This window comes from Dermochelys coriacea, chromosome 14 (assembly GCF_009764565.3).
Source record: "Dermochelys coriacea isolate rDerCor1 chromosome 14, rDerCor1.pri.v4, whole genome shotgun sequence".
Taxonomy (NCBI): Eukaryota; Metazoa; Chordata; order Testudines; family Dermochelyidae; genus Dermochelys; species Dermochelys coriacea.
This window is the reverse complement of record NC_050081.1, coordinates 557,703-580,186: the sequence shown is the minus strand read 5'-3', so window position 1 is coordinate 580,186 and position 22,484 is coordinate 557,703. Positions and strand designations below refer to the sequence as shown.

The 22,484-nt window shown below is 44.7% G+C and overlaps 2 protein-coding genes across 12 annotated transcripts in view; one reads left to right on the top strand and one right to left on the bottom strand.

Annotated features, from left to right (window-relative positions):
- ASPSCR1 (ASPSCR1 tether for SLC2A4, UBX domain containing) overlaps window positions 1–22,484 on the top strand; it is a 93,462-nt gene that overhangs the window by 61,907 nt on the left and 9,071 nt on the right. For 6 of the 9 annotated variants that reach the window (XM_043496501.1, XM_038371476.2, XM_043496505.1 and 3 more), the window contains one exon: window positions 172–224. The exons of the other annotated variants lie outside the window; for them this stretch is intronic. In XM_043496501.1, the coding sequence (XP_043352436.1) occupies window positions 172–224 (53 nt within the window). The remainder of the gene's footprint in view (window positions 1–171; window positions 225–22,484) is intronic. 9 annotated transcript variants of the gene reach the window in all.
- CENPX (centromere protein X) overlaps window positions 15,074–22,484 on the bottom strand; it is a 29,520-nt gene continuing 22,109 nt past the window's right edge. For 2 of the 3 annotated variants that reach the window (XM_043496512.1, XM_043496510.1), the window contains exon 6: window positions 15,167–16,293. In XM_043496512.1, the coding sequence (XP_043352447.1) occupies window positions 16,287–16,293 (7 nt within the window). In that variant the 3' untranslated portion in view covers window positions 15,167–16,286. Of the gene's footprint in view, window positions 16,294–22,484 lie in introns of all 3 variants that reach the window. The other variant, XM_043496508.1, reaches the window with a different exon arrangement.

Below are 22,484 nucleotides of genomic sequence, written 5' to 3'. Positions count from 1 at the left end.
GATGTAACCTACTCACCTCAGACTAATTTTTGTAGCCTGGACTTGAGTTGAAGCATGTGTGGACAGTGAGGTTGTGTCCTTCTCTTGAGTGGAAACAGTCCTCCCCCAAACCAGCTGCTTGTTGTTCTGGTTTACGTGCTCTCCTGATTGTAACTTGTTCTTCAACTTCAGTTATTGCACCTCCCAGAGCCATCTTGAGTAATGAGAATGAAACCCTCTTCCAGGTAAGTACTACTTCTCTCCTGTCTGAAATGCTCCCCTTCTCTCCACTATACCAGGCACTGTACTAATTTTAAAGGGAGGCTGGATAATATTATAACCTCTGTAGATCTGTGATCAGCTATGGCCAATGGATTCAGGTTTTCAGAGCATAAGCTCCTTACTGAGCAATCCCCTGTGTGCAGCAAAATGCAGTGTCTGGTAAATGGAAAATTGTTGTGCCTAAGTTCTTTAGTCAGGTGTGAGACAGGATCCTTGCCCTAAAGAGATTCTAGATAATCGTCCTTTGAAGAATTGCAAGAGGCAAGTTACTGTGCTAGACTGACTTGTAGTCTGACCCATTGTGACAGAAGGTGGAATACTGGATGAGACCAACCGTTTTTCTTATCTGCCATTATAAGAGGTAGAAGGCCAGATGTAGAGGGACTAATGGTCTGACACTGGAGATAGTCTCTCTTGGTTTAGTGTTGATTTCAGAGCTAGGGAAGGTTGATTTAGGCAGACCTGGGTGTTGCGGAGGATTCACTTTCTGTGTTGTGAATTTTCCAGCAGTCTGGAATTCCTGGATAGGGTTGTCCCTCAGGGGCTGCAGGGCCCAGGACTTAGGTGGTGAGTTTCTATCTGCCGGGGGGTGCTTCCTCTGCTCTGCTCAGGCCCCTCCCCACAAAGCCCCACCCCCACACCCCCTCTTCCCTGCTCAGTTCCACTTCCTCCCCCGAGCACGCTGCACCCTCGCTCCTCCCCCCTCTCTCCCCAGCACCTCCAGATGCTGCGAAACAGCTGATCGGCGATAGGCGCTGGTGGGAGAGGGGGAGACGCTGATTGGCGGGGTTCGCTGGCAGGCAGAGGCGCTTGGGGGAGGGGGAGGTTGGTAGCAGGGCTCCTCCTTGCCCCCCATTCGCCTCCCACCTCACCTCCCTGCCCACCTCTTCATGAAGTGCGGGGGACCCCAAAGCGCAGGGCCCAGGGCGGTTGCCCCTATTCACTGTACCCTAGAGCGACTCTGCCTGGAGGCTTTTGCACTTGCCAGGTAATGTGGTCTAACTGAAGTCTAAGTACAGAGCCTCCTTTGGAGTTAAGAACTATTAGAGAGACAGTGAAATAGCTCTACCATTGACTTTGCTAGCAATTTCACTGTGTATAGGCAGGGCTTCCCTTCAGGACTAGAGTGTGGTCATTTGTAGAGTGATATGCCAAAGATCATTTGTAAGGTGAGGAGTGAGGCAGAATGTAATGTGAGATTTTGCTTCCGGAGTGTATGTGAGAAAGCGCCTTTCTGGCGACATATTGAATTAGGAAGGGATTAGAGCTCCTCTGAAGTTGTTTATAATGGAGCTTTCCAAATTCCACACCTTCCTAGCCAGGCCATGTGGAGGAGACACAAGTGCAGCTGTTGCATGGAGATAAATAGTATGAGCACCTGCGTTCACACCCACAGCCTGATCCCTTCCTGGGCCTGGAGCCTGCTGAATCCCCTTGACCAAAAGCTACAATTAGCCCTGAAGATGGTGGTTCTACAAGATTTGCTAATGGCTGAGCTCCTCTCCTTGTCACAATGCCTTTGCCCAGGATCCCCAACTAAGGAATGGTTTCAGAGTAGCAGCCGTGTTAGTCTGTATTCGCAAAAAGAAAAGAAGTACTTGTGGCACCTTAGAGATTAACAAATTTATTTGAGCATAAGCTTTCATGAGCTACAGCTCACTTCATCGGATGCATTCAGATGAAGTGAGTTGTAGCTCACGAAAGCTTATGCTCAAATAAATTTGTTAGTCTCTAAAGTGCCACAACTAAGGAATGTTTCGAGTGTGCTTGCCGTCCTGAGTCTCCTGGTACTGATCGCAGCCCTGGATGGTCAATGGCTCAGGAATTGCACTGGACCCAACTACACTGCCTGAGTGTTGCTGCATCTGTATTGACCTGGCTTTCTACACCTGAGCCTGGCAGCCCAGCCGCAGGCAGGCATGGGACAGTCAGTGTTGAAGACAATGTCGTCTTGGTGGAAAACAGCCAGCCAAGTGTTTTTCTCTTCAAAGCCACTTCATGCATTTTAATTAATAACAAATGCCAATGGAAAGCTCCTCGTGCCTTTGAACTGGGAAATTTTCCCACTCAGTGTGAGGACAACGCCTCCCAGGTTCCCCCGGTTTGTGCCACTTGCTCACAGCTGCCACCCAGCACACTGTCTCAGATTTCTACATAGGTGCTGTGGTGGGAAATGGGGGAAAGCTTTTCTGTTTGGAGCTCTGGGAAGTTCCAGGAAGATAAACAAAACTGTGATTCAATTTCTAATGACATGATTGGAAAATGGGAAGTAATGGGAGATGATTTGCACTGGTGCGGGTGGGGGGAGAAGGGACACCTTCCCTTCTGCTTTCTGACTTCCCTTTATCCCTGCCCCCAACAAACCCCTTTTGATCCCACCTGCCTCTCTAAGGGTTGGTCTGCATTGGAAACTTACATCAGCATCGCTGTGTCTCTCAGCTATTGCCTCTCGGGAAGGTGGAGTACCTATACCTACAGGAGAGCCCCGCTCTTTGGCATAGGTAGTGTACACTAAAGCACTACAGCAGTGCAGCTGCAGCCCTGTAGCATTTTCAGTGTAGACATATCCTAACTCCCAATCTGTGCCCTCCTCCCTTTTCTGTTTCAGCTCCTCTGGGGTATAGGTCACATTCTTCATCTACAACTTCTTCCTCCGGTTCCCATTTTGGCCTTCTCTTGCAGGATGAATGGTCTCAAGAAGGTTGAGCAGGACTTTCTGTTTTCCTAGACTCAACACGTTTTTGTATACACAAAACTGAAAGATGACCCATCCAAACTGATTTTTAAAAAAAAGAAACACTATTTTTAATACTGGGTAATAATCTGTGGAAATTATTGCCACGGGGCGTGTTGAGGCTCAGAATTTAGCAAGGTTCAAAGTGGGATTGGATGCTTATATGGATAACAGCAATATCCAGAGTTGTTATAACTATTGCTAACAAGATTTGGAAAAGATATAAAATCTCATGCTCCAATCTTTAACTATTAGGGATTAATGGAGAACAAATTATTCAACATCTGCCTGACTCAGTGTTTTATGTACCTTCCTCTGAAGCATCTGGTACTAGCCATTGTTGAAGACAGGATACTGGACTAGATATACCTATGGGGCTGATCCAATCTGATAGTTCCTATGTTCCACTCTTAACCCAGGTACTTTATAGACCTTGTAGATTTTATGGTAATTCACGAATAACATTGTCACCGTCTCACAGGTCATGCCCACTCTTAGCCCCTTGCGGTCTGTGGGGGGAACACCTGAACAGTAATACATGGAACTTCATGTATAATAAGGAAAGCAGGAATATAAACTGCTCTGTCTGGTATGTGCAACTTGACCAAGTGAACATTATGAAGAATATAACTCTTGGAATTTCCTGGCATTTTAGTGCTTGATTTTGCAGCTTTTAGGTTTCATTTAACAAAATTATTTTTGCATTTGGTTTTAGGGGTGATGGTGAGAAAAATACAGATCATTTGGCCTCTCTAGTTCTGGAGCAGCTGCTGCTACCAGTGGAATTTGTTAGCTAATGGGCCTGATAGCCTGTATAATAACTTACACCTCTGCAAAGTGGGTGTATAGATTAATAGATTGTAAGGCCAGAAGGGACCATTTTGATCATCTGGTCTGACCTGCTGTAAATCACAATTCATAAGACTCCCCAAAACAGTTCCTATAGCTGGTCTTTTAGAAAAAAAATCCAATCTTGATTTAAAAATTGTCTGTGATGGAGAATCACCCATTACCCTTGGTGTAAATTGTTCCAGTAGTCAATTACTCTCACCATTTAAAATTTACATCTTATTTCCAGTCTGAATTAGTCTAGCTTTGCCTTCCATCCATTGGATCATGTTACACCACCTCTGCTAGACTGAAGAGCCCACTATTGTATATTCTTTCCCATGTAGATAAGTACAAATTGAATCAAGTCATCCCTTGGCCTCCTTTTTGTTAATCTAAATATATTGAACTCCTTGAGTCTATCGCTATAAGGAATGTTTTCTAATTCTTCATGTGCAGTGTTGTAGCCCTCATGTCAGTCCCAGGATATTAGAGAGACAAGGTTGGTGTGATGGTATCTTTTATTAGACCAACTTCTGTTGGTGAGAGACAGGCTTTTGAAGTTACATAGAGCTCTTCTTCAGGTCTGGGAAATTTACTCAGGCTACATCTACATTGGGGCCATGTCTACATTAGAGACCTTACAGCGGCACAATCGTACCAGTGTAGCTCCGCCACTGTAAGATCACTTGTGTAGCTGCTCTGTGCCGATGGAAAGAGCTCTCCCGTCAACATAATAAAACCACCCCAACGAGTGTAGTAGCTAGGATGGTGGGAGGAGCTCTTCCACTGACATAGAATGGTGCACACAACCACTTATGCAGGTGAAACTTTTGTTGCTCAGTGGTGGGGGGTTTTTTCATACCCCTGAGTGACAAAAGTTTTGCTGACATAAGTGGTAATGAAGACATGGCCTAGCTGCACTGATGCACCCTCTGGTGAAGATGCTCTAAGCCGATGGGAGAGAGTTCTCCCATCCGCTTAATTACTCCACTTCCCACGGGAGACAGTAGCTATGTCAGCAGAAGAAGCTCTCCCATAGGCATAGCACTGTCTACACTGGCACTTAGGTATAACTTTCATGTTGCTTAACAAATCATGCTGAGCAACATAGGTGCTGAGTTTCTAACTGCTGGGGATGCTCCCCCTGCCTCTGCCCAGGACCTGCCTCCCCCCTACTCCACCCCTTCCCCAATGCCCCACCCCCATCCTGCTTCTTCCCACTCCAGCTCCGCCTCCACTCTGCCTCTTCCCGCTCAGTTCCACCCCCTCCCCTGAGTGTGCTGTGCCCTTGCTCCTCCCTCCTCCTTCGCTTCCTGATGCCTCAAAACAGCTGATCCGTGGGAGGTGCTGGGAGGGAGGGGGAGGTTCTGATTGGCAGGGCCCGCCAGTGGGCAGGAGGCGCTGGGGGGAGGGAGAAGCGTTGATGGGGGGCTGCACCCAACATTTTTTCCTTTGGGTGCTCCAGCCGAGTGCTGAGTGACAGAAGTTATACTGAAGTAAGTTCTAGTATAGACGGTCTCAGTGGTGTCACAGCTAAATGCTGCGTGGAACAGATTGGTTAACATAAGTAGTTCACACATATTTCATGGGACCATTCAAGGTGAATTGCCCTGTCAACACCCTTCCAATCATAGGGTGGAACGGGGCAGCGTGAAAGGAGCTCCTGGGGTTGTTAGTGGGTTATAGATAAGGCTGTGAATCTGTCAAGGAGATCACAGAAGTCATGGATACTGTGACTTTCTGGGACCTCCATGACTTCTGCAGCTGCTGCTGCTGGAGTGGCCTCAGGCAGCGGCCTGTACAGCTGGCCCCTGCCCCCTTTTCCAAGCAACAGCGGGGCCCCTGCCCCCTCTGCTGAGCAACAGCGGGGCCCCAAGACCCCCCTGGAGCAGCTAAGATTAGTCATGGGTATTTATAAAGTCATGGACAGGTCACAGGCCTGTGAATTTTTGTTTATTGCCCGTGACCTGTCTCTGACTTCTACTAAAAATACCCATGACTAAATCTTAGCCTTAGTTATAGATTTTTGCAATAAATCATAAATCCAGTGTGTCTATTCAGTCCATGGTTTTTAGTGTCTTAACAAAGTTGTGAATTTAAGCTCTAATTCTTGTGGCTCTTTGCTGAATCCTCTCACATTTATCAATATTGTTCTTGAATTGTGGGCAGCAAAACTGTACACAATATTCCAACAGTGGTCACACCAGTGCCAAATTCAGAGGTAAAATAACCTCTTTACTCCTACTTGAGATTCCCCTGTTAATGCATCCCAGGATCATGTTAGCTCTTTTGGCCAGAGCATTGCACTGGAAGCTCATGTTCAACTGATTATCCACCACTACCTCCAAATCTTTTTCAGGGTGTAAAATGCTAGTTACCAGAAATCAACACTTACACCAGTGGGAGCACTTTATACACACTCTGTACAGGTGCAAATGAGGACTTATCATGGGGGGAATCAAGCCTGGTGAGTATGTGGACCAACAAAGATGCTGTGAACTCCTTAGTCTGGCAGATCTACGTAGAAACTTTTGCTGTATAGCATTGTCAGTCTGGGGGTGACGCTTATATACCAGCAAAAACCCCAGTGTCGTCACTTTTACTGACATAAAAGTGCTTTTGCCAGAATAACTTATTTAGTTCAGGAATCCAGTTATAAGCTACACTAGCAAAAGATTTTTTTGCGTTACATACTGTGTTTACAGTAGGAGGGTTTGCCAGTAGAGCGGTAGTGGCAAGTCATTTCAGGTGTAGACATGACTTACGGTGTTTGGTATGCTCACAGGATCTGCTAATCTGAAACTACTTAATTTTACACTCTCTGCTTCAGCAACTAAGTTTATTAACTCCTGGAATTAAGTATCTGCCCAGTTCACTGCCAGTGCAGTATGTATCCACCTTTATTTTTATCTGTGGTGGTTGGGGTAGAAACACCAGGAAGTGGGACATGGGTATGTAACTGTACAGTTAACAGCTTCATGGAATTTTGTGCTACATGCACTCAGTATGACACTTCCAAAAGCTCATAATTGTTGTGTTAAAACCTGTTTTTCTCCAAAACTTAGTAAATCCTGCCTGGCTCATCAGGTCTATTTGTAAATATAAGCTGGGACTAAGGGAAGGTCACTGGAATATTTTTACATTGAAGATTTAAAAGAAAAAAATTTAAGTCGAAAACAACTGACGGGATTTTGTCCAAACGTTTCCTAAATTCTTCTCAGGAAGTTTCCATCCCCAAATGTGAATGTTTCAGGGAGTGGGGAGAGGACTGAAAACAAGATAGATTGGAAATGATTTCACAATCTGAACTGCAGGGGTTGAGACTGGTGACACTGCTATGATTAGATGGTGGTGGCAGAAGCCAAGGTATAGGGCTGAGAAGAAGAGTGAGAGTTTTGGACGGGTTGCCTGGAAGTAGGGTGACCAGATAGCAAGGATGAAAAATCGGGATGGGAATGGGGGGTAATAGGCACCTATATAAGACACAGCCCCAAATATTGGGACTGTCCCTATAAAATCAGGACATCTGATCATCATACCTGGAAGCAGGAGGAAGATTTATTTGAAGGGGAGAGAAGTTGGTACAGGTTTGGAGTGGCAGGCTTGAGGGGGAGAAGGCAAAAGGAAATGTAGGCCAGAGATTGGGTGGAGGGATGAAAGCAGATAGACACAGACTGAGGCTCCAGAGCTGCAAGTGGCTCTTTAATGTCTCCCTTGCGGCTCTTTGCAGCATATGATATTAAAACACTGTGATTTAATTATTAACCAATCAGGATGCTTTTACTACACTGCTAACCAGTTGTAGTTGATAAAATAATACTTGGTCAGTCATTTTGCTGTGAGAGTAATTGTAGAGAGAGTTTGAGTAGCAGCCGTGTTAGTCTGTATTCGCAAAAAGAAAAGGAGTACTTGTGGCACCTTAGAGACTAACAAATTTATTTGAGCATACGCTTTCGTGAGCTACAGCTCACTTCTTCTGCATGCATCCAATGAAGTGAGCTGTAGCTCACGAAAGCTTATGCTCAAATAAATGTTAGTCTCTAAGGTGCCACAAGTACTCCTTTTCTTTTTGTAGAGAGAGTGTAAATGAAACAATGAATTCACACTCCTGTGTCTCTTTTTGGTGATGTTGATCACTAATTTGGCTCCTGAATCACTGAGGTCTGAATATCACTGGATTAAAATGAGGTAGAGAGAGAGGGAAGGGTGAGGTGTGGGCAAGAGGGGGAGGGGAGAGGGCAGGAGGCCTGGGGTCCTCCTGTTTTTAAAGTTGTTTAAAATGCTTTGGTGGCAGCGGACTTTTGTGTGTTCTTCCCTCTGCCCCCCTACTGCTGGGAATGTGAGCTAGGGGAGGGGCACCTTGGCAACATACACTAAAACCTAGAAGCTGTTTATATATAGCTGGGTGTAAAACAGTTTCCTATGAGAAGTGGGTTTGTGGAGTGGTGGGATTGAGTTTGGTGCTAGTGGCCATGTTGCCTGTGTCCCAGGCCTGGGGCCCTCAGCTCTGTAGCATCATGGTCTGGTTGAGACAGGAATGAGTCTGTGTGTTTTATAAAAACTTTATTTAGAAGAAGCATCAATTGGGAAGGAGTGATTCCTGTTCAGAGTGCCTCATACCCTTCCAATTACCAAGTCTGCCTGATGGAGACCACAGTGTTCTAACTTACTAGGCTGGTGCCTTGTCCCAATTTAGGTTGGCTGATTCTGGGTGACACTTTGCACCCCGCTACCAGCATAAATCGTCTTTCATCTGTAATTTTTGCCTTGAGTCAGCGGAGGCTCCATGCTGTAATGTCTTCTGCTTGGATAGACTTTCCCTGCCGCCGGAGATCTGAGTGCTTGGCAGGGGCTGAAGGGGGCTTTCTTCTCTGGAGAGAAATGGGTGCGGAAGCTGCTCTGGCTTTCATGTCCCTGGCAATTCTGTTGTTGTTGGATGCCCTTTTTATGGGCTGCTGTTACTAATCAGGCTGCTTCGCCTAAACCTTGGTGCTCACAGTAAAATTACACCAGCACAGAACAGGAGGAGAGGTTGTGTATTTGTTATTGGACCTGTCTGGGCACCAGTGTGGGGGAGGAGGATTTGCACACCGTTCTCTGACTTGCTGGCATGCTTCAGGATTGTTTGCCAAGTAGTGAAATCCTGAGTCTGGGAGCACGTTTGTGCTGCTTGTGTCTGTTCCTGTAGAGATGGGGCTTAGAGAGAAGGCTTCTGCACCCAGCCCTTCACTAGATGGTGCTTGGCTCCAGATGGAAGTTTCTGTGGGGCCTTTGTCTCTGCTTAGGCCTCTGCCTTCCTTAGGGAGGAGGCTTCCTATCCCCAACTCTATCCAGTATATGAGATTTGGAGGGGAGGCCTCTGCCCTGGAATCTGCTCCCACTCCCAGAACTAGATGTCAGAATACAGGGGTGGGAGGACAGGGCTGCTCCCTGGGGTTGGTGGGCTTCAGGGTAGGATGGAGTAAGCTGCAGAGAGCCTCTGGCTTTCAATACTGGAGAAGTGGATATCTGCATTTAGGGGACCTTGGAGCACTTTACCCCAGCAGGGAGGCTGTGTCCTGGCATGAAGCACAGTGTGTAAGCTAATGGAAGAGCCGAGAATGTGGGACTTCTCTCTCCCTCCAGTAACAGAAGCAGGATGTGGGTAATGTTTGTTAGAAACAGCTGGAGCCCTAAGCCTGACTTGCTGCCAGTAGGGCAAAGGAACAGTTTCCTTGATGGTTCCATGGTGGGGGAGGGTTGCCTTGCTTTAGTGAATACAAGTGTCCTTTATATTTGTCCCTCCAAAATGTACAGTCTTTGTTCCCAGTGTTCTGTGTCCAGGCCATAGTAACAGGCACTTAGAGCGCTTTATACCCAATGTGACTTGCTAGCAAAGGGGCTAGATGTGTACATGTCCTTGTGACATTTCACTTAATGGGATGTTCCTAATGTTATTGTAGAACCTAGCAGAGGTTTAAACCAAATCTCAAAAAAACCCAGACAAATGTATCCTGTCCTACAGAATCTTCATGCCTGGTAAATGTTAATGATGAAATACAGCATTAGGGACATTGGACTGGAAGGACCTTCCTAGATCATGGACTCCAGTCCCCTGTTGTCACAGGGAACCCTATCGTATAATTCTGTCCATAAACATAACAAGCTCCATTTTAAAACTAGTTAGGTTGTTTTTCCCCCTCTATTCCTAATGGGAGACTGTTCCAGAACCTACCTCCTCTGATATTAGAAATGGTCTTCTACTTTCCACCTGAATGTATTCATGGGCAGTTTATTTCTATTTGTTCTGGTGCCAGCATTGTCCTTTAGTGTCAATAGCTCCTCTCCCTCCCTGGGGTTTACCCCCAATGTGTTTATTGAGAGCAATCCGATCCCCTCCTAGCTTTCCCTTTGCTAGGCTGAACAAGCCAAGCTCTGTTAGTCTCCTCTGGTCAGATGAGCCCTCCACTCCCCCAATCATTCTAGCAGCCCTTCTCTGCACCTGCTTCAGTCTGAATTCAGCTTTTTGGAACTGAAGGGACCAGAAGTGTACACGGTATTGCAGATTTAACTGTCATATTTTCAAGCTCTATTATGTATTCATTCTGTCTTACAAAAATCTCATCAGAGCAGTAGCAGCAGCAAATATCTCAAAATAAAAAGGGATTTTGCTTGGGTTGTTTGCTAGGCTGCATGTTCATTTCAGGAGTAACATGACCGTTGGCAAAAGCAAAGGTACTTGTTAGGGGGAGTGCACTGAGTTTTGGTTATAGGGCTTTAATTTGAGTCTCCCCATCCTTAGGGACCACTTATATATAAATATGAGACCATCCATTCAGCCTGCGATTAACCTATTGTATAAATGCCAGTCTATCGACTTTTGGTTTTTTAGTTGTTTTGTTCTCCTTTCGCTCCTGGGGATTAGACATATGCTTCCTAGTCAGGGTGCCTGAACTCTAAGGAGAGGGGAAATGGGACACAGTGATAGAACCCGAGGAGCAGGGACTGGTTTGATGCTTGTTGGCTCATGTACAAAGCAGCTTCAGATTTTTGTGTCTTCTCTCTTTCTAAAGCAGCTTGTGCCATAGTGTCTCAATTCTACATGTGGGTTATAGAAAATGGGATAAGGATGCAGAAGAGCAGCCGATCCTCCAGCGTCGGTTTGGTTCAGTTTCTTCAGCTTCTGTTCTTTGAGCTTTGCTACAGAGGAGTGTCTGACAGTGTAGCCTGAAAATGGTGAGGCTGTTCCTGATCAGCTTTCAGAGGGGTTTCTAGAGTCTTCAGTCAGCTGTAAAGAAGGCTTTGCCTCTGGCACCCTCTGTTTGAACATGTGGTATGCTGGATAAATACATCTGACTGTTTATCTGGTCCCCGTCACTGCAGTATCTCAGCACCTCACACTCGTTAATGCATTATCCTCACAACATCCCTGTGCATCAGGGCTGTTATCCCCATTGTACAGATGGTGAACTGAAGAAAAGAGATTAAGGGACTTGCCCAACGTTACACAGGAGCAGAGCAGAGACTTGAACTCAAATCCTGGGCTAGTGCCCTGGTCACTGGACCATTCTCCCTCTATACCGAACTGCCTTGATGAAGTGATTTCTGAGATAGAGTGGGCTTATTCTATTGAGAAATTTGTAAATTAGAGCCAGAACCTTGCAATAGATTTGATATTGAATTGGGAGCCAGCGCAAGAGAGGAATACAGTCTTATTGACACTTCTTTCACCCACCCAATAAGGCTGTTGGAGTCACGAGCATTTATTAAATTTGATAGCCACAGTAAAGGGCTGCAATCAAAATCAGGGAAACAAATGTTGGCAACTTATTTGCCAAGAAGCCTGGTAGAAGGAATTGTTTCTGAAATGAATGTCTTGAAATGTGTGTGTGTTTACAGTATGGTGAGCGCACAGACTGGCAACAACATGGGAGTTTTTGGAACCTATAAAGACTTCAAGGCATTGCTTTGATATTTTGTTATTGCTGTTTTTCCTGGCTGCATTATCCCCATGTCCATTGAATTACTTCATAACTTTCTCAAGGGCAGAACTGGATCATCTCCAGGCTTCTTTGCAGCAGTGCTCAGCGAAGGGGTCCTTACAGTCCCAGCTGCTTGTTTGTGCTATTCTAGATTAGCTGAACTTCTTAAAGATGCTTTTTCCCTTCTCTCCCTCCCACCTCATCCCAGGGACAGACACTGGCATGACTCAGGTTTTGGGCTTAGCAGAGACTACAGCACTGATCTGTGAACTAGTGCTGAGAAACACTGAGCGGAAGATACGAATCCCAGACTCTGTAAAAGCCGAGGCAGTAAAGGGAGCAGACGGCCATGGTCCCACATTCAAAGGATCTGAAGGAACCCACACTCTTCCATATAAATACTTATTTTTTCTAATCAGATCTTAATTCTCTGAGTGTAGGGAAAGGCTCCCGCTGGCCTTTACCCTGGGGAGGGACTCCAGGGTAGCTGTTTGTTTCTTTCTGTCCCTTTTGTTCTGGTTCCATTTCTTCATTAGTGTCATTTGCATTCCTGTTCTTTAGTGATGCTGACAATGTCCCTGGGCTGTGTGAAGCCGCCTCTGCTGTTGGGCTTGCAGTTCTTCAACAGTTTGAAAATAAGTTCAGAAGAACCTCCCATCCCATTCAGGGTCCGCCCATCCTAGAGGCATTTCCAGTGGCTGGTCTGGTGAGGCAGACACTGGAATTCAGCCTTCTTGGTACAGCCTGGAACCTGGCGCACACCTTCACTGTTTGGGGTCTTAGACCATTTCTTGTCTGTTCAGGATGTTCTGGGAAGATAGGATTTTGGGTAGTAATCTTACTTCTCATAAAATAAGGCTAAGATTTTGTCATGGTTATTTTTAGTAAAAGTCACAGACAGGTCACGGGCAATAAACAAAAATTCATGGAAACCACGACCGTGGTGGCTGGGAGCTGTGGGGTTCTTCCTCTGCCCATGACAGCTGGAAGCTGCACGGGGGTCCCCCTCCACCCAGAGCAGCTGGGAGCTGCAGGATGACCATATTTCCCAACGAGAAAACGGGACATCCCCAGCCATGCGCCCAAGGTTTGTCCCCCCTCAGGAGTCTGTTGCCTATCGCTGGAACCCTGCCAGGGCCCCGCTGGCTGCCAGCTCCGGACTCCCGCAGTCCCTGGGGATGAAGCAGAGAATGTCACAGAGGTCTCTGGAAGTCATAGATTTTGTGACTTCCATGACCTCTGTGACATAAACGTAGCCTTAGCCATAAAGCTTTGTGCCTGCCTGTGTCTTACACTGATTTTGAGGAGCTGATGACAGCACCCAGAAGGTGGAATGAGGAAATAGGCATTGTGGGCAGCATTAAGGACTTACTCAGACTAGATGATTTAGCAGAGAAATTCTGCTTTAAAAATGTCTCTCTCCAGCTCTTTGGTTAATTTTCAGGGGCCGTGTCCTTCTGACCTCCACGCAGTGGGTCACTGAGTGCTCCTTCTACTGGGATTCCCTTTATCAGCCTTGTCAAGATAGCATGTGCAAACCTTATCTGATAAAGTTTAATTGGCCTCAAACCTCTCTGTCAGCTGATATTTGTCTCAGGGTATCCTTCTCAGTGGTTGTAGCCTGCTGGTTGGGAAACTTTATTCTTGGGTATTAAACAGGAAAGAGCTATTTAGGCAGAATGTCCCTTTGGCTGTGGATCTGTTTATTTCCGTTCTGGAGATGCTCTTCACTCTTTTGTCAGAGAAGCTTTTGATCCATTGGCTTCCCCAAGTGGTGGTTTCTGTGTTTGGTGGTGGGGTGGCGTTGGCTGTGCAGTATTTCATGCTGGCCGCTTTGGTTTCTGCATCTATATGGTTGTCCCTTTGAAGCACTCATTTTCTTATTAAACTTTTAACATCAGACTCCCAGCAGACCTGTGGCACTCTAATAATTTCAGATCATATAATGGAAAGAATGCTTCTCATCCTAGCAGCTGCAAGTTCCCCCTTAGATAGGAGTCTCTGACTGATCGTAGAGCTTCTGAATTCATTCAGTAAACCAGTGGTTCTCAAAACTTTTTTTTTTTCCCACTGACCACTTGAAAATTGCTGAGTGTCTCGGCGGACTGCTTAATGATCTTTCCAAATGTTGTTTGTACCGTTAGCTAACTATTGTAAAGTGCTTTGGATAAAAGTGTTGTATAAAAAAACTAATAATAAACGTGTTTTTGTTCTACAAATAAAAGCACACAACTCATTTTAATATCAGTAGTCTCTCCCCCACCACGGCAGCCCCCAAGCTGGGGCTGGGAAGGAAGGGGGTTCTCTCCCTGGCAGCTGTAGCCCTGAAGCTGGAGAAAGTCGCCTCTTTCTCTGGTGTTGCAGTCCTGCATGTCCCAAATTCCCTCTACCCCCTCTTTTCACCCCACTGCCCCCCCCACCTCCTATTCCCCCAAGGCCACCACCTCACCGTACATGTATATTTTCTTCAGGGTCCAGGCACCTAATTAGTGGAGCTAAGCCTGTGTGGCTCCACTAATTAGGTGGGCAGCCCAGGTGCACACCATAGAAGCAACTATCCACGGACCATAGTTTGAGAACCTATGCAGTATATCAAATTACAGTATAGTTATAATGTGCATATTTTTGCAGCATTCATTCATTTCAGGGTTTGTGTGTGATGCGGGGAGGGAGGGTGGGTATACGCACGAGAAGTACTGGATAAAGAGCACTGCCTGAGATCCTCTTTGTGCTCCAGAGTACAAACTATTAAAATGTGCAATAAAAACCAAGTCAAAAATGTGTTCTCATGGGTCATTGCTGCTGGTCTAACTGGGAAAAATCCCTCTAATTTAGACATTTATACCATAATATGCAGTGCCCCATAGACCCTGATGTTACTGGTTCCCCCTGGGGTGCCACCTGGAACTGGGATCCCACTGAGCCCCCGACACAGCAGCCTGGGCTCCCTCTCACACTGTACACCTGTGACAAGCTGCAAAGCCCTCCAGCCTGCACTTTCATCAGCCTAATACAGGTAGGGATACACCCAGCTGCAGTTACATGCAGGTTTTCTGACCAGCCCCTGCATAGGAAGGCTACAGTTAAGGCAACTCCCAGCTCTCCAGGCACGCACCTCCTCTGGAGTATAAACCTAATACAGCCTTGCAATGCACAGGGAACTGTACAGCGCAAGGTCATAAAAATTCACCTTCTCCCTCAATGTGGAGAAGAACATGCAACAAACAGTCTTTGCCCCTGAGTTATGATTCCCACACACTTCACTCCAAATCACTCATTTAGATAAAGCAAAAACAAGTTTATTAACTACAAAAGATAGATTTTAAGTGATTATAAGTGATAGCAAACAGATCAAAGCAGATTACCTAGCAAATAAAAAATGCAAACTAAGCTTAACATACTAAATAGATTGGATAGGAGTAGCAGATTCTCATCCTAAGAGATGATACAAGCAGGCTGCAGATTCTTAAGGGGCAAGCTGCACTTGCTTTACAGCTTGGAATCTCCAGGTGTTTTATTCACAGGCTAGAAACCCCTTTAGCCTAGGTCTAGCACTTCTCCCAGTTCAGTCTTTGTTCTTCAGGTGTTTCCAGGAGTCTTCATTTGGTGTTCTTCACTTCCCACCAAGATGTCACTCCCTGCCTTATATAAATTTTGCATATGGCGGGAATCCTTTGTTTCAAAGCTTGGTTCTCAGACCAGTCTGTGGAAAAATACTGACATCCCAAAATGGAGTCTAGAGACATGTGGTCTGATCACATGTCCTTGTAGAGTCACAGAAGTCATTACTTGGAGCTCTCTGTAGCCATCACAGGAAGGATTACCAGGTGGGAGATAAGCTTCTCCTAAAGCCTATTGTTTTTTGCTAGTGGCTCATTGCCCTGAATAAGCCCTTCCCCACTCACTATCTAGACTGAAAGCATCTTGTCTAGTGGGCGTTACCCAGGTGTAACTACATTTGAAATACAGTTATACAGTCAACATTCATACCTTCAGACACAAAAATGATACATGCATACAAATAGGATAATCATATTCAGCAAATCATAACTTTTCCAGTGACCCCTCACGTGACTTATCTTGTATAAAATACATTACAATTATGTCATAATCTATCACTGTGAAGAATATGGGGTGCAGACCTGACTCACCCAAGGCTTTCTGGATGTTGTGTACCACATTCACCACCATAGTTTCTGAGTGCCTTCGTATTTAAACATGTGAAATAGAACTTCAGATCACTAATCACTCAAAGTCAAAGGCTGCTCTGTCAGTAATGGGTGGATCCTTAGACTGATGGCCCAAAACGCGAAGTTTTCCTAGATGTAAGCTTAGGCATTGGATCACCTCCTCTGCCTGTGAAATATAATTTAGTCTCCTGTGGGCTGTAGTACTTTGGTCTAATTTTGGTTGTTAGGTTTGTTGCGTGGGTGTCGGGTAGTGGTGGTGGCCTGTGATAGATTAGGTCAAACTAGAAGATCTGGTGGTGGCTTTTGGCTTTAAACTCTGTGGAAAAAAATAATGCCAAGAGAATTGATGATGTATCTTTTTTTGAGACACCTGTAATGCTTAAAGAATGGACTGTTGGGAACAACCCTGCCCTAGTGGGGGAATGTGAATACCGTGGTGGCAGCTGTGGCACTGATTTCCTGGATGAACTACTAAGACTTCTCTGTATCTAACTTAAGTTGAAAGAACAGGAGTACTTGTGGCACCTTAGAGACTAACAAATTTATTTGAGTATAAGCTTTCGATGCATCCGATGAAGTGAGCTGTAGCTCACGAAAGCTTATGCTCAAATAAATTTGTTAGTCTCTAAGGTGCCACAAGTCCTCCTTTTCTTTTTGCGAATACAGACTAACACGGCTGCTTCTCTGAAACCTAACTTAAGTTGATAATCACTAAAGAATTTGCCAGGTCATCTTGGAATGTAAACTAACACCTGAACTTTGAGAACTGAACAATGGCGAATGTGCAAATTCCCCTTCACCACACTATGTACATGGACTACATGTGGTTAGAGCAGCTTCTTAGGACCTTCTTCTCAACCAGTTTTGTGAACCATGCAGATTGCAGCACAGTCATTCCCTCTGTGTCAGGTTGTTTTTCCTTCTATTTTGGTGTTGAGAAGAGCAGCCTCTCTGAGGATCATTTCTTAAATTACTTAAACTAGAGTGTGCTAGACATGTTGAGGTTACGTATTTTGAAGCTGCTGTATACACACTGTGTCCATGAAAGGTGCTCATTTGAATCACTGCTGTTTTTCATGATTCTTGGGGCATCAGGACTTGGGAAGGGCATAGAATTGGGATTACCGGCTGTCTACAGGAAATTGAATATGCAACTATGCAAACAGTCAGTTGTAAGCCTGATGTATTGTACTTACTAGCCACCCCTTATCTGTCATCCATGCTTTTACAGCTGCAGAAGTTCTCTAGCTCTGCTCCCATCAGCCATTCTAACTCTCACAAGAGAGAGAATTCTTAATGATCCTGAGAGCTGGTCTTATTTGTCTCTCACGTACTTCATCATGAAGCTGGGGGGAGAGATAGATACGCTGGAAGGTAGGATAGCCAGAGTGACCTAGACAAATTGGAGGATTGGAACAAAAGAAATTGGATGAGGTTCAACAAGGACAAGTGCGGTGTCCTTCACTTAGGATGGAAGAATCCTATGCACTGCTACAGGCTGGGGACTGATTGGCTAAGTGGCAGTTCTGCATAAAAGGACCTGGGGATTATAGTGGACGAGAAGCTAGATACGAGTCAACAGTGTGCCCTTGTTGCCAAGAAGGCTAAAGGCGTATTGGGCTGCATTAGTAGGAGCATTGCCAGCAGATCGAGGGAAGTGATTATTCCCCTCTATTCAGCACTCGTGAGGCCTGTGTCCGTTTTTGGGCCCTCCACTACGGAAAGGTTGTGGACAAATTGGAGAGAGTCCAGCGGAGGGCAACAAAAATGATTAGGGGGCTGGAGCACATGATTTGTGAGGAGAGGCTGAGGGAACTGGGATTATTTAGTCAGCAGAAGAGAAGAATGAGGGGGGGATTTGATAGCTGCTTTCAAGTACCTGAAAGGGGGTTCCAAAGAGGATGGATCTAGACTGTTCTCAGTGGTAGCAGATGACAGAACAAAGAGTAATGTTCTCAAGTTGCAGTGGGGAAGGTCTAGGTTGGATAGCAGGAAAAGCTATTTCACTAGTAGGGTGATGAAACATTGGAATGTGTTACCTAGGTAGGTGGTTGAATCTCCATCCTTAGAGCTTTTTAAGGCCCAGCTTGACAAAGTCCTGGCTGGGATGACTTAGTTGGTATTGGTCCTGCTTTGAGCAGGGGGTTGGACTAGATGATCTCGTAAGGTCTCTTCCAACCCATATCTTCTGATTCTAAAATGTAACCTGCTTAGAGCCACTGTCCCAATGGTCTCGCTTGCTGAATTGACCCAAGGACTCTAAGGTTTGTCTTTAAGTTTCTGGACTGGACTGTCCAGGATTCTTCTGTAGAGGAAGGCTGGTTCTCTGGTAAAAGCCCTGGGCTGGGACTTGGGAGATCTGGGTTTAATTCCTGGTTCTGCCACACACTTTCTGTGGGTAGGTCATTTAATCTTTGTGCCTCAGTTCCCCATCTCTAAAATGGGGATAATAGAACCTGTTGTCTGTCTTTATTTATATGGTAAGGTGTCTCTTACAGTATGTATACGTTACATATAGCACAATGGGAGCCTTGATTTCAGTTGGAGCTCCTAGATGCTGCTACAGTACAATTAATAATATGTTTGTATCCTGGAAATGTGATTTTTTGTAAGGTGATTTTCAGCATTCTCAATCTGTGGGATTACAGAGTCCCTCTCCCAAGTCACATTGGCACTGCACTTCTGGACAGAAGTCACAGCAAAGAAATGGGGCTGCTGGATAGTAATATTTGAATATGGAAAACAGCAAATGGCAGATGACTCACTCATAATATAACTCCTTGCATTCAACTGATTGCAGGTTTCTAAAATCTTGTTTCAAATAGCTTTTGATTCTACTTGCTATGTTGCCTGGCCTGTGACTGTAAGAGTTTTAATCTTTTCTGATCCAGTGAGACTCTATTCCTATTAATACAACATAGAACTTAAAGGAGAATGTGATCTCAACAGGTCAGGAGAATTCTTGTTCTCTTGATGCATTACTCAGGAAAGAGAGCAGAGCTAAGCACTCATTGAAGCGATCCAGTCTGGAGACAATGATTCAAACACTGGAACAGTTGTTGCATCTTCTCAAATGAGAAAATGAGAGTTGGCCCAAGAATGTTCACTGAAGACATTCTGCCCAGTGAGATAAGAGTGAAACTCAAGTATTGACACTGTTGATTGGTGCAACACTTAGCAGTGTGAGAGACCGGCTGACAAGTTCTGTGACTTTGGGACAGTATGATTTTTTGCACCTTCCTAGACTGAGCAAATACTAAAATCACCACATCTTTATGCTAAAACATTCCATGGCCAATATCAACGTACCTTGATTTTTCCTGTGGTTAAATCTGATGCTGACTTAGACTATTACATAACTGAAAGAGCATGGTCCCTACCAGGGGAATGTGACCCTGCCTGTGGCTGACTGGAAGATTCGTGTGCTAGTGGGATGCCTTCTTCTAACCCATGAATCGTATTCAACCTTGAGGGTTCAAATTAAATTGGTCTGATACCTGAGATCCATGTAGGAAGCAAAGTAAAGGGTTACATCAGTGACCTAATATTGTACCTAAATTGAAGGGAAAGGCATATATTAGGGATAAGAATTGGGAGGGAAATCTGTAATGGCTGAGCCATAGGAAGGAAAAAGATGTGTGGGGTAATATAAGCCACGGGGAGGAGGCTACGTTTTTTGCACGTGTGAACTGCTATCAAGTTCCTTTTTCTCTTCCAATAAAAAGGGTTTGGACTGATGTTTTGCCAGTGGTGGGAAGTGGTTGTGGAGGTGGAGCCTGAAATCTAGAGCTGGGGTGATTTATCAGCTTGTGAGTAAATAGGGTAGTGGTTCCTACTAGGGCGTGCTCTGTCTCTGTGTTTGTGTGGTTGAGTGTGTCTGTCTGTTTCTCTCTCTCTCTTTGTACCTCACTCACAGGCCCTGCCATGAATTTTCTCTGACCCCTTGGGGCCATTCCCACATGCTGCTTTGATGTGTGTGCCCAGAGCTTGAATGACAAGGAAGTTTTAGTGGTGGCAACGGGAAACGAAGAGAAAAGGGCAGGGCTTTGAACTAAAAGGGCTTTGAGCTCTGAGATGTTGTGCTTAGTTATCTCCTTCAGAATGTTAATTATTCACCACTATAATTGGGCGGGAGGGGAAAAAGAGAGAGGGGAGGTTATTAAAAAATTCCAACACTAACACGCTACAAAAACCTCATTTTCCAAATCACAGCTGCCATGAAAAGGATGTTGTGTGTAAAGGGGCTTGTGTGTGAGGAGGGGCCGGACGGGGGACTCCTTTCTAAGCCACCCCTTCCAAATAGTGGGATCCCTTCAGACGAATGCAGTGGAGACATCAAAGCTCTCAAAAGAGTTTTCTCTGGGGTTTCTTAACCATGTCTGGTACTTTTTAATTACAACATTTACGGAGAGCTGCCTTTGTGACTGGAGCAGGCAAGCTTTGGTCTTGCTGATTGGCAAAGGAAATGTTAAAAGGTCTAATAAATAATGTTTCCTGCTGCTAAAATGTCAATTTGAGGATGTACAAGTTCCTGGCTGCTAGGAGGGAGCTCAGACTTAGTGGATGGGGGTGTCTCTTTCCTGGATGTTACATGCTGGCACCAGTACCGTCACTGTGTGCTTATGTCTCCCAGTCAAGAGAGCTGTAAGGTCATACTCTCATTTCAAGTTTGTGGACAGGAAAATAGGTGATGCCATTTCATTTTCCCAGAAGTTAATAATTGTATTTAATATTTATACAAAGTAGCATTCAGATGTTCCAGTCAGGATCAGGGGCCCTTTGTGCTCAATGCATAGGAATACAGGAATTGCCACATTGGATTAGACCCATAGTCCATCTCGCCCACATCTCATCTCTGATAATAGCCAGCATTTGAGGCTTCAAAGGAAGGTTCAAGAAATCCCACAGCAGGCAGATGTGGGATAATCTGTCCTGCTCACTTCTCTTTCCAGATCATTACTAAATATTTTAAACACTGCAGTCCTAGTACAGACCCCTAAGGCTCCTGCTGTTCACCTTTTGCCATGATGGAAACTGACCATTTAATCCTACTCTGTTTCCCGTTTCTTAGCCAGTTTTTGTTCCATGACAATACCTTGCCTCTCACTCTGCAACAACTTGGTTTCTTTATTAGCCTTTTATAATGGACTTTGTCAAAGGTCTTTCGAAAGTTTGACTAAATTATGTCAAACAGTTCTCCTTTATTCACAACAAAGAATTCTAACGGATTAGTAAAGCATGATTTTCTTTTGAAGAATCCATGCTTGTTAGACCATATCATGTGATCTTCCACGTGTTTTATGTTTCTGTTTGTAATGAGCATTTTGACCAATTTGCCAGAAACAGAGGTAAGTCTTTACTGGTCTGTAATTCCCCAGATGATCCCAGAGCCTTTTTTAAATAGAGGTACAACATTGTAATAGTAGCTATATTTAATAGGCCAGTTAATATTTTTGATAGTAGCTCATTCTTCAGAATGAGAACTTGAAAACTTCCTTGAGAACTCCTGGATGGACCATCTGTACCTGGTGATTTATTGTTTTTAATTTGTTTTCTCCAGCACCTAGGCTTCTGCTACCTCGACTCTGAGAGCACTTCATCTATATTACCAGAAAAAATCAGGTGTAGGATAAGTACTTCCTCAATATCCTTAGTGATGAAGACTGATGCAAATAAATTTTGCTTCTCAGCCAATTTCTTTATTTTTCTTAATTGCTCTTTTTAACCCCTGGTGATCCACCAGACCCACCATTTCTTTTGGAAGTTTCCTGCTTCTGATATACTTCATGTAATTCCGTGATGTTTATTTTTGTCCCTTTAGCTGTTTGCTCTTCTAATTCAAGTCTAGTCCTTCAAATTTACTTCTCACACAACCCTTTGTTATTGGCTTCACTAAGATTAGTTTTTCAAATCTGAATGATCATTGTTTGGCTTGAATAACCTCTTACTATTTACTAGGCTGGCTGACTTCTTGCCTTTCTGCTTCCCTTTTTGCTCAGTGGTACATATGCCTTCTGAGACTCCGTTGTTTTCTTAAGTGACATCCATGCCAAATCTAGGGATTTTACTTCCTTTGCTTTTAAGTTTAGGGCCTTTTTGATCAATGCCATGAGTTTGAGATCTTCCTTTCTGAAATTGTATCATTGTTTTAGTTTTTGGTATCTTATTTTCCCCCCTACAATCTTGAATTTAATTATATTATGGTCACTGTTACTGAGAGCCTCATCCTCTGTTACTAATTGAACCGGATGCTGCATGTTACTTAGGCCTAGGCCTAAGTTGAGAATAGCTTTTCCTCTTGCGTGCTTTAGAACTAGCTGTTCCAATAAGCTTTCCTTTAAGATGTAGAGAAATTGCTTCTCTACAGTTTGTCCTACTGTGACATTTGACCAGGTAGTGGAACATACAGTAAATATAATTCTCGCCCCAAAGAATTTGCTATCTAAATAACATGACACGAGTTGAACATTAAAGACCGTGGAAGGAGGGGAGGAGGAAGACGAAGTT